The 11,392-nt window shown below is 42.6% G+C and overlaps 1 protein-coding gene across 1 annotated transcript in view; it reads left to right on the forward strand.

The window, feature by feature from the left end:
* TBC1D8 (TBC1 domain family member 8) overlaps positions 1-10,884 on the forward strand; it is a 50,853-nt gene extending 39,969 nt beyond the window's left edge. Inside the window, exons 12-20 of the mRNA XM_059832663.1 lie at positions 1,944-2,229; positions 2,735-2,864; positions 3,160-3,258; positions 3,836-3,904; positions 6,288-6,528; positions 7,800-7,865; positions 8,483-8,572; positions 8,716-8,816; positions 10,145-10,884. Of these exons, the coding sequence (XP_059688646.1) occupies positions 1,944-2,229; positions 2,735-2,864; positions 3,160-3,258; positions 3,836-3,904; positions 6,288-6,528; positions 7,800-7,865; positions 8,483-8,572; positions 8,716-8,816; positions 10,145-10,603 (1,541 nt within the window). The 3' untranslated portion in view covers positions 10,604-10,884. The remainder of the gene's footprint in view (positions 1-1,943; positions 2,230-2,734; positions 2,865-3,159; positions 3,259-3,835; positions 3,905-6,287; positions 6,529-7,799; positions 7,866-8,482; positions 8,573-8,715; positions 8,817-10,144) is intronic.
* Positions 10,885-11,392: the final 508 nt, after the last annotated feature.

Below are 11,392 nucleotides of genomic sequence, written 5' to 3' on the forward strand. Positions count from 1 at the left end.
GATCTTACAGGTCTTTTCCAACCTTAATGATTCTGTGAAGTTGTACTGGGGTCAAGAGTGGTGGCAAGGGTCATGTACATCCTATTCACAGAATCACAGACCATGACTTTTCCATCCTCTGCATAAACCAGCAGGCCATCTTATCCCACTCTATCAGTTAGACTGTCATCATCTTGCTGTTATAATTCTTGAGACACTGAAAACCTCATTTCATTTCTCTGATTTACCTTTTCAGTCTTGGAGATGAGATTTAGTTCGCATCTTGGGTCATCATTTTTTAAATGGATACCCTGTGATTTTCCTACCTAGTCATGGTTTCATGCTATAATAAATTAGAGATTCCATTGCTCAGATTTCATGGTTTCTGGGAGCCTGATGAAAAGGTGGGCATAAAAGTAACTTTGAATACACCTGCTTGGCTTTAGTCTACAGTGTCAACACTTAATTATAATGAGATCTATGAAAGATCTGGCTAGCATTGCACATTTCTTTTTAAACCTCTGCTTTTGCCAGTGCTGCCTCTGAGTCTGGAATGATCTTTTTATATGTGTCTGCCTATCTGTCTCTGGCTTCTGTCAAATACCCCTAAAACCGGCTCCATTTTTTGGGTCTGTGTTAACCAGGGCTATTAAATTGTTTGTATTAAGCTTGTTAAAAAAACCAACAAAAACTGCCCTCTGTTGAGTAACCCCAGTCCATTTTCTCCTCTGTTTTCTTTACCCTTCTTATTTATGACCATCTGACGTGAGAAGGCTTTCTCTTCAAAGCAAAGCACCATGCTTGATGTGTTTCTCAAAAGCTCTTTGCATGTCCCTGGGCACTTATTTTTGATTTGTGGTGCTGTAATGTTTGTTCAGCCACCAGCAGAAGCTCTTTGCGGCTTGATGTGAAAAGTTCCAAGACAGAGAAATGTCTTATCTGGGTTTTTTTTATCATTTGGATGCAAAGCCGAAAGATGCTGGCTCTCTGCTGCAAATTGTCCAGGTTATATTCTGGTTTTGAACAACAGAAGTTTTGAGGGCTAAGGGGATATATGTCTCGGGAATTCCATAGCAATTAAAGTTGTCTCCTAATATTAGCAGAATATGGACTATGAGAAAGAATGACTACACGAAATAACTTGAAAGATAAAATAATTGAAAAGCTAACCGCATTTTGTATTCAGGAATGTTTTTAACTTCCAGCATCTTTGGTTAAAGCTCCTGATGGTTTGTAGACACAGGCCACTTCAGTGATATGAAACTACATTGATTTTGCAATAGCTGCTGACAAAGCAGGACTGATCTGGTAGCTGAAACAGAGCCCAAGTCTGCTGCTTTAGGAAAGACTGGTTGTGACAGTTAGGAAAGCTTATATCTGGGCATTGCGAAAATCTTTTGTTCTTAAAATATGTATATGCATGTAAGTATATATTTATATTTGCTCATATATATATGTGTGAATATTTGTCTTCCTGCTTAGTGTGTGTAGCCGTATCTGGATTTCCATCTTACATTTTCTTACTTAGAATGAAAGTTCCACTGCCTGCTTGCTTGAGCGCATACGGTGGAGAGGCATGTGTACTGTCTTGTTTTCATTGCATAGATCCCAAGTCGAACAGTAAAATGCTTTAAGATTGCTTTTGCTAGCACTTAATTATTATGTGCTCTTTTAGCCAAAACCAACAGCTGCTGCCATTGCTATTTCATTGCACTCTAAAGGCCCTTAGCAGTATCAACACGGTCTTTTTGCAGAAAGTTGTACAGTAAGGATTACGGACATGAGGGTTGGGGCTGAGATCACAGCAGGAGGATAATGGGATTTTTCATTGTAGATGTGTGGGTATCTTGTCAGTTTAAATTTTAAGAAAGTCCTGCAATTGATAGTTGACAGCGATCATTAGCTTTGAAGAATATTTTTCCATATGTCAGTCCTGGCTAATACTGTTTCTTTATGACTTGCAGGTGCTCAGGTAGACCAGTCAGTGTTTGAAGAGCTTATAAAAGAGCAACTTCCAGAGCTGGCTGAACATATGAAGGATCTGACAACCTTAGCTTCCATTTCTCTTTCGTGGTTCCTTACCCTTTTCCTTAGCATCATGCCCCTGGAAAGTGCTGTGAATGTTGTGGACTGCTTCTTCTATGACGGGATCAAAGCCATCTTCCAGCTGGGCTTGGCCATACTGGAAGCCAACGCCGTGGATCTGTGTAACAGCAAGGATGATGGGCAGGCCCTGATGATCCTGAGCAGGTATGGCCACACAGGAGTGCTCCTTCCATCGAGGACCATTCTGCTGTAAAACAAAGGCATTTGGGTGCGGCTGTGATATCAACGGCGCTCTGTAGGCACCAGCGGGACCCTCTGTGTTACCTTGCTGCCGCTTTCACAGTGTCTGCTTTAAACAATGGGCTTTGTACATCGGACAAGTAGATGTCCTGTGAAATTTCCTGGCAGCGCCGAGACATGCATCGACTGCGTCAATGTGCAATATTTACTGCTGCTCTTCGTGTCGTCCCTAGGGTGACAGGCTTCCTGCTCCAGACTTCAAGGAGACAGAGGTTTTCTTCCTTGGGCAGTGTTTAGTCATTTGGCTGGCTTGCTGTTCCTCAGATGAGTCATCATGAAGGCATTTTTGAAAAGCCTAGCAGCCCGAAAACCAATTTATTTCGAAGTCTGAGCCATAAGACTTGTTTGCTTCTTATTGAGAAGAGCACAGTGCAGAGTAATCTGTGTTCCTTATATTTCTTCCCTTCAGGTTTTTAGAGCATGTCAAAAACGAGGAAAGCCCTCTGCCACCTATTGGTAATCACCATGCGTTCTTCAGCGACGACCAGGAAGCTTCTCCAGTGACTGAAATAGCTAACCTGATTCATGATTCCTATGAGGTAAAATACTGCTCCGTGTCTACTGGTTAGTTAAGTTAGAATTTCAAAAAAAAAGGTTAAATTCAACATGGATGTTCTGAAAGTTAATACACATCTTTACAGATACCTTGACTAAGTGCTCAGATGCACAAGGCTGGGTGTAGTATAAATGCCTACATTGACAGATCAGTTAGAGACTGGGTATGCTTTTTCTTCAAGGACTCACAATACTTTAAAAGTTGTGTTTCCAGTAAATGAGAAATACAAACGTCATAAAATACCATAAAAATAATAAACTTCTGTTCCTCCCTTGTAGAAATTTGGAGACCACTCTGTGGCACAGATAGAGCACATGCGCTACAAACACCGAATCCGTGTCCTGCAGAGCCACGAAGACACAACCAAGCAAAATGTGGTTAGTAGGGTATTGTTTCGACGTGAGTAGAATATTGTTTTGACTGAGGTAGCTTAACATTTCCCCTCTCCCCCAGCGCTGTCAGGCAGACGGCTTTTGTTTTTTAAAAGGTACCACCAGATCTTGAAAAAAGGAAGGATCACTCTGGAAAAAACTCTTTCCTGGGACACCGATAGGTTTGTGTTTTCTTTTGCAGCCACATGCATTATTTTCTAGGGTGGCTTTAATGTTAAGAACAACTGCAGGACAGTACAGCCCACTGCCTTGTCTCTGACTGTGGCCCTAGGCAGATGCCCGGGGAAGAGTGTAAGAAGAGAGCAAGCGTGATGCGATGCTTCCCCGGCCTCCTGTGATGTGTAGCTTAGGGACTTCCCGTCTTTGTTGCTAATAGCCCTTGAGGGATTTCTCTTTTCATGGATCTGTCCAACCGGTGAACCTAAAGAAGGGGGAAAAATTGCAAAGATTTTTCAATACTACAGTTCTCAGCTGTACCACATAAATACAGTCCCTGTGGGGCTTGTGTCAGTGACGATGGGAGAAAAGATGGTGACTAACATGTTTTTTCTTTCTTTTTAAGCTCCGAGTTGTCATCCCAGATGTTTCGATTCTTCCTGAAGATTTAGAGGAATTGTATGACTTGTTCAAGGTTGGTCTCCCTGAAAAGTAGGGGATGCACGTATTTGAGGCTTCTGGGCGTAATTTCCAGCCGTTCCAGCAGTGCCGCCTCAGACCTTGTGTCCTCTGCCTGGCCGGGCCCAAAGGGTTGTGGTGAATGGAGCGAAATCCAGTTGGCGGCCGGTCACAAGCAGAGTCCCCCAGGGCTCAGTTTTGGGGCCAGTTCTGTTTAATATCTTTATCAATGATCTGGACGAGGGGATCGAGTGTACCCTCAGCAAGTTTGCAGATGACACCAAGTTGGGTGGGAGTGTTGAGCTACTCCAGGGTCGGAAGGCTCTGCAGAGGGATCTGGACAGGCTGGATGGATGGGCCCAGGCCAATTGGATGAGGTTCAACAAGGCCAAGTGCCGGGTCCTGCACTTTGCTCACAACAACGCCATGCAATGCTACAGGCTTGGGGACGAGTGGCTGGAAAGCTGCCCTGCAGAAAAGGACCTGGGGGTGCTGGTTGACAGCTGGCTGGATATGAGCCAGCAGTGTGCCCAGGTGGCCAAGAAGGCCAACAGCATCCTGGCCTGTATCAGAAACAGTGTGGCCAGCAGGAGCAGGGAGGTGATCGTGCCCCGGTGCTCGGCGCTGGTGAGGCCGCACCTCGAATCCTGTGTTCAGTTTTGGGCCCCTCACTACAAGAAGGACATTGAGGTGCTGGAGTGTGTCCAGAGAAGGGCGACGAAGCTGGTGAGGGGTCTGGAGCACAAGTCTTAGGAAGAGCGGCTGAGGGAGCTGGGGTTGTTCAGCCTGGAGAAGAGGAGGCTGAGGGGAGACCTTATCGCTCTCTACAACTACCTGAAAGGATGTTGCAGAGAGGTGGGTGTTGGTCTCTTCTCCCAAGTGACAATGATGGGACAAGAGGAAATGGCCTCAAGTTGCACCAGGGGAAGTTTAGGCTGGATATTAGGAAAAATTCCTTCACTGAAAGGGTTGTCAGACATTGGAAGACGCTGCCCAGGGAGGTGGTTGAGTCACCATCCCTGGAGGTGTTTAAAAGATGTGTGAGTGAGTCGCTTAGGGACATGGTTTACTGGTGAACTTAGCAGTGTTAGGTTAACTGTTGGACTTGATGATCTTACAGGTCTTTTGCAACTTAAACAATTCTATGATTCTATTTGGGTGGGATTTTACCATTTTGTCCTTTCTGTGGTTGCCCAGTTGTTAAAGAGGAATAGTAATGTACTGATCCTTCAAAGGAGAATTGCTTCAGTTTCCTTTCTAACTTGCTGCTTGGAAATGGTCCACGAGAAATTAGGTTCTGGTAATTTTCACATACAGAATAAATTTAATAATATGTAGCTCTGCTTACTGGGAGCACTGCAGTATTTTTACGTTCTGCTCTTTTATTGCTTTTTAAAGGCAGACTGTTTTCCATGGAGGAAAAAATCCCCATGAACTTGTGTCCTTGCTATTTGTTCCCAATTTTCTAATAGTTTTTTTTTTTTTTTTTTAACAAATAAAAGCAGTTCCTACTTCAGTTCCTTTCTGTCAAGGTGATGTTTGAAAGAACTGTTATAAAAGTTATTTGAAGACAGGGGCATCTGAGCTTATACAACTGTACTTGATTTCAAGGTCCAAGCATGTAGTTATTGCCCGTAATGGACAATTTCTTTTGTGTATTGTTCATAGCCATAAATACTAGGTACTGAGAATATGACTGTGGTATGTTCTTAGCATTATGTAGCTTTGTGGCGAAGAGCAGCTGTATCCTCCATCCATTAGTGGTTGTAAGATGCTGCTGCTGGGGCTTGCTCTTCAGTGCTTCCCTCCTGCTCCTTGCTGCTCTGTTTTTGAGCTTTGTCGGGCTTGCACTCCTCCCCTTTCCTCATTTCATTTCTTGGTGGTGGTTCCTCTTTCATTAGCTCCCTTGCTCCCCCGGGACAGCTCGTTTTGTTAGGACTCTGTTTTGCGTCAGCCTGTCCCCAAGGGATGACTAATAGGTACGGTATCCAAATGGAAAGGTCTGAGACAAAATAAATGAGCAGGTCAAGCCTGTATAACACTTACCCTGAATTTTCTCCGACCCTCTGTCTCTTTGGATGGTTAGAGACATCCCGGGCCAGATGTGGCTAGTAGAGTTTCAGTAGCCTGCAGTGAACATCTTCCAAGAATCTGCCCAGTCTCCCTTCAAATGTATTAATTATCCATTGGAAATCATGAGAGCACTTGGCTGCTCTAATTAAAGATTCATACTCTGCTTTTTCTCACAGGAATGGTCTTGGTATCATTATAACACCTTGGGCAAAGAGAATTTTGAGCATTTCCAGCATACTTTGATGTGAATGCCTTTTTCTGCCAGTTGTGCTCTCCCTGATACCGCACACTGCAATCTCCCCTTTCCCACCTCTGATTTCTCCTAGAGGGAACATTTAATAAGGTGTTACTGGGACATGACGAGTCCAGTCGTTGAGCGACACGACCCCAGCAGACCGTACGCTGAGCAGTACCGCATCGATGCCCAGCAGTTCACTAACCTGTACAGGCTGGTCTCGCCCTGGACCTGCGGGGAGCACACAGACGTCCTTGCCCAAAGGACCTTCCGGCTCCTGGATGAGAACATGGACCGGCTGATCGAATTCAAGGGGCTCGCCAGCTGCTTAGGTATCAGCCCCCCTGAGGGATGGAAGGTGGCCAGAGTCGGGGGCGGCATGTGGGTGAGACACGGATGTTAAAATGCCATACAGCTGGCAGGGGAGGATGCAGGCAGATGGTTTTCTTGGGCTTCTAATTAGCTTAACCAGTGACCTTTACTAATTTTTTGTGTTCAAATCACCTAAAGTCAATTAGATTTAAAAGACAGCCTAAGGATATATTTGAATATGGTATTAAAATATTTGATTTCTCGGACAAGAGTAATTTTGTTGAAAATCTTTTATGAATTAAAATTATATTTGGGTCTGCGTGGAAGGGTAGGAAATCCCCTCTACTGGATTGTTGCTCTCAATATACCTCTTTGCTTCTTGAAGACTTAATCTTACACAACCAACTGCTGCATGCCTTGTGTGTTGATAATAAGCAGAGCAAAAAACAATCTGGCCAGCAGGGACTGAGAGCTGTGCTAGGGTTTGGTCTTGAGGCCACCAGCTGTTCTAATGAGATGAGGCTGCCCATCCCAAAATCTGGCTGAAGAAGAAAGTGCCGCATCTCAACTGTTGCCTGACCCCACGTGAAACAAATCAATCAACATTCAAAGCTTCAGTAAAAATCAGTAAATCAATATTCTTGCCCCTTAAGCTTTCTAGAATTTTTTTTATGTGAACCAAGGCAACCTGTATTTTATTCTTATATGATTTTGATTCTTAGAGGGATACAACTTCAAAATTCAAAAAGTTCTTTACAGTATTTCAGTGCCTTTGGAAGCATAGAATCTAATTTCTCCTGGTCATTGAAAATGTGAATTATGTTACATCTGAAGTAGTTCTCTCTTCTGGACTTACATTACAGAACAGCAGTAAGGGCTGAAGGGGAGAAATACTGAAAACATGATGGCCCCAAAGGGAGTTTTCTGTCTCTCCCCTCTCACAGTCCTGTTACTCTGCAGCAGCAAACAGCCTTTGCTAGATTGCCTGCCATTCTTCTTGATATTTTTAAATGATGCTGAAGCTCCGTAGGGTTAGGTACTCCCAGTCTATTTTACAAGAACAAAGACCAAACCAGATGGCTCTCACCTGCTGTTCCTCATTGACAGGCACAACTTAAAATATTTTGGTGTAATATACTGGCCATATGTTTTCATGTAATATACTGGCCATATGTATTGTCCATGCAAACAATTATCTTTTGTGCACAGAGGTGCCTGACTTATTTTAAACTGTGGAAGTAAATGCCTGGGTCCACTTCCTTCTTGTTTTTTTTTTTTTTTTTTCTTGCAGATGTTATGTATAACGGAGAAATGAATGAAAAGATAAAGTTACTATATAAGCTGCATATCCCACCTGGTAAGAAATTTGAAAGGGAGTGAATACCTCAGTTTGCCTCAAAACTCTTGCTTAAAGCTTTTGGGAAAAAGCTGCTTAATGAAGAACCCTATCTTGCTTCCTTCAGCTGGGAGCATATAGGATTTGCATTTGTAGTTATGCTCACCACATTTTAAAATTCACTCCAGTCAAAACCTTTTTGGGTGAAATTTATGGATATACAATGTCAAGGCTCGCATCTGCAACATCCAGATATCTTTTGCAGCCAATTATAGGGTTACTTCTAGACAAAATATCGAACCGGAATAACATTTCTGGATGGCTGGTACTTCATGTACAGTAGAAATCTCCTTATCACATCTTGATCCAGTTCTGATTAGGTGACAAAATTTTGTGGTAGTTTCTCTGTGCAAAGTTTTTAATTAAATGTACCATTCTTGGCAAACTTCCAACTCTCACTGCAGCACCAGTTTTACTTATATTAATGTAATTTTACAGTATGATTTAATGAAGTACTGTTTAAAAAATCTTTGCCCAATTATTCTGCTTTCTTCAAATATGTACATTTTAAAAGCATAAATAACCATTATGCAGCACTGAAAGGATTAATCATTACATTTTTCTCTTTTTTTGGCTAGCTCTCACAGAAAATGAACGAGACAGCCAGTCACCATTAAAGAATCCTTTGCTGTCAACTTCAAGACCACTAGTCATTGGAAAAGCAAATGGTATGTCCGAAATGGTTCTCTAATGCACGTGCATATGAGATAACCAACTCCATTATCTCCACTCTCTGGGTTTTATTTTGAAACATCAATTTACTCCAGTGACTTGAAAACTACTTTTCCTTTTTGTGTCTGCTCCAAAAAAGGTGATGCAGTAGATTACCAAAAGCAGTTGAAGCAGATGCTGAAGGATCTAGCCAAAGAAAAGGATACTAAAACTGAAAAAGAATTGCCAAAAATGAGCCAGGTATGTATACTAGGGGCTATAGTCTGTTTTTAAAGAAGTGGAGAGTACTTAAAAATTTAATTACTAAATAAAACAGTTTAGCTTTTCCTGAGAAAGTGTAACTTAAGCCTGAGCTTAGATTCAGTCCTTTAGATATCAAAGATTGGGCTACTCTGATCCAGGGAGCAGGCATCATGTTTAAAAGCTCTCAGCCACCTTTCTAGCAGCTCCCTCGCCTCAGACTGCCTGGTGAATAGAAAGAATTTCAGACTTACTCTCACCTGCAGTGTAACAGGCTGGAAAACAGGCTCATTCAGGCTGGAAAAAGCCCTCCTGCCAAGCCCAGAGAATGCCTGAGAATGCGTATTGCTGTTCTGTCTTTCCTGACCTCTTCTCCACCAAACTGGTAACTTCTTAGTCCATGACCAACTGGGACTTGCTGCATCATAGCCAAACACTGACTAGAACTGCATTAAGACAGACAGCTGAAGGCTCTCATCATCTTGCCATCTCCACCCTAATGCCAGTAGAGCTTTGTGTATGTCGTTGGCATGAAGAAATCTACTGGAGGGAAAAGGGTCCCATATTAGTAAAACAAATGTACGGACATGCAAAGAAAGATGGCACTACACCCAGAATCCCTTCTGTGCTGGCGTGGCCAAATACAGCTTTAAATTGTTGGCATGTACTTAACCTTTCAGCTCAGCAGGCCCACATCATCTCTCATAAAGGCATCACTTGATGGAACGTCTGAGGTCCCTTCTACCCTGAATTATCCATCCTATGTATGAAAACTCGAGGGCTCACGAATTTTTTAATAGTGTATGGAAATGCCCTCTCATAGCCCGATAATCATCTGTGATGGGTGAGCAAGGGAAGGAAGGAAAGAAAGGGGTTGGGCGGGGAAGATGTCTGCGTTTTATTATTAGAAGAAAAAAGGCTGGGGAAAGGTGGAGAGAAATGGCAGAAGTGAAGTTGCTTGCAAGCCTGTGGATGGCTCCTTTGGTTGCAATGCGTTCTGTGTAACAGCCACCAGTTTTCCACCGGTAACGGATTGTATCCCTTGTGTTGTATCTCACTTGCCCTTTTGTCATCTGGGAGGTCCTGATCTCCTTCATCAAGGCAGCAAAATACTTTTCTGCTCTGTTCCGTTCTTGATTTGCAGCAGCAAGGTTTCCTAGCATCAGTGGGGGTTGAAATCCCTTTGCTAACATTTTTTAAAATGCAGGCAAAAGTTATAAATCATCAAGTCTGTACACAGCATTCTGCCTGCCTTTGCAGTACTGTGCCCTCCTACAGTTACCCATAGCGTGGCTGTTCAGTAGTTTTTGGTTTTCCACCCTTTACAGAGGGAATTCATTCAGTTCTGCAAAACCTTGTACAGCATGTTTCATGAAGATCCAGAGGAGAATGATTTGTATCAAGCCATTGCCACTGTGACCACACTGTTACTTCAGATTGGAGAAGTAGGACAAAGAAGCATCAGCCTGGGGAGTGGATCGGACGAGTTCAGCGAGGACTTACAGCCCGAGGCCTCTGCTTCAGACCAGGATGCTGTTTTTACTGACACTGTGAAGACCCCTCACAAAGACTCTCAACCTTCCCCTGTGACTGAAGGGGACTGGACTGTCTCGTTTGAACATATTTTAGCATCCCTCTTGACTGAACAGTCATTAGTTAACTTCTTTGAAAAACCCTTAGAACTGAAGCCAAAACTTGAGAATGCAAAGTTAAATCAATATAGTCTCAAAACAAATGGAGTGAGCTGCCAGTCACGGGGTGAACATACAAAACTAAACACACAGTAGTAGCAAATATGTCAAAAATGAAATGCACTGAAATTATGCCAAAGCACATACTGTAAAAGGCTTTCAGTTAGCAGTGGACTTTTGATAACAAATTTGTTGGTCTGTGGTTTTCAATTTAAGAGCTTTAAAAGCTAAAGGGTGTGTAGGCTTGTTTTGTGCCATTGATTTATTAATTATATTCTTGTTTTGAATGTAAAAGGAAACATCTGTCTACAGTGTGAAGACACTGAAGCCCTCTTCCGCACTGGGAGAGCGGAGGCTGGCTCCAGTTGTCCTTTTTTTTTTTTTTTTTTAGCAGGGGAAAACACTTCTCAGCTACTGTCTGCAGTTTGTTTCGGTTGCCTTTTTTGCACTAATACTGAAAACTGTTTCAATGCTGGTAATTGAAACTATTTTAATATATTTGATTGTATTCCAATTTGTATGTCTTGCTGAAATGTTAAGTGTACATGGACTGTGCTTCTGATGTTAGTCTGTGAAAACATGCACTTTTCAATAAACCCTTTTTGTACTAGACTTGCATTGACAGTATTTATTGATTTATGGAAGGTAAATGCCTTTAGTCTCTACTTCATTAAACAGATTCCCTGAGCTACTCGCTCACAGTGAATTCACTGGTCAGAACCAGTGTTTCGTTGTAGTGCACAGACTTGCTTGGGAGAAGCCTACTGATCCTGCCTAGGAGACCCACGGGGGACCAAATACAGGGAGTTTCCCTTATCCACAAGAGATTACATATATGAAGTATTGACATAACAGTTTTGGTAGTTGTTTTTTTTTAAAAAACCT

This window comes from Gavia stellata, chromosome 1, assembly GCF_030936135.1.
Source record: "Gavia stellata isolate bGavSte3 chromosome 1, bGavSte3.hap2, whole genome shotgun sequence".
Classification (NCBI taxonomy): Eukaryota; Metazoa; Chordata; class Aves; order Gaviiformes; family Gaviidae; genus Gavia; species Gavia stellata.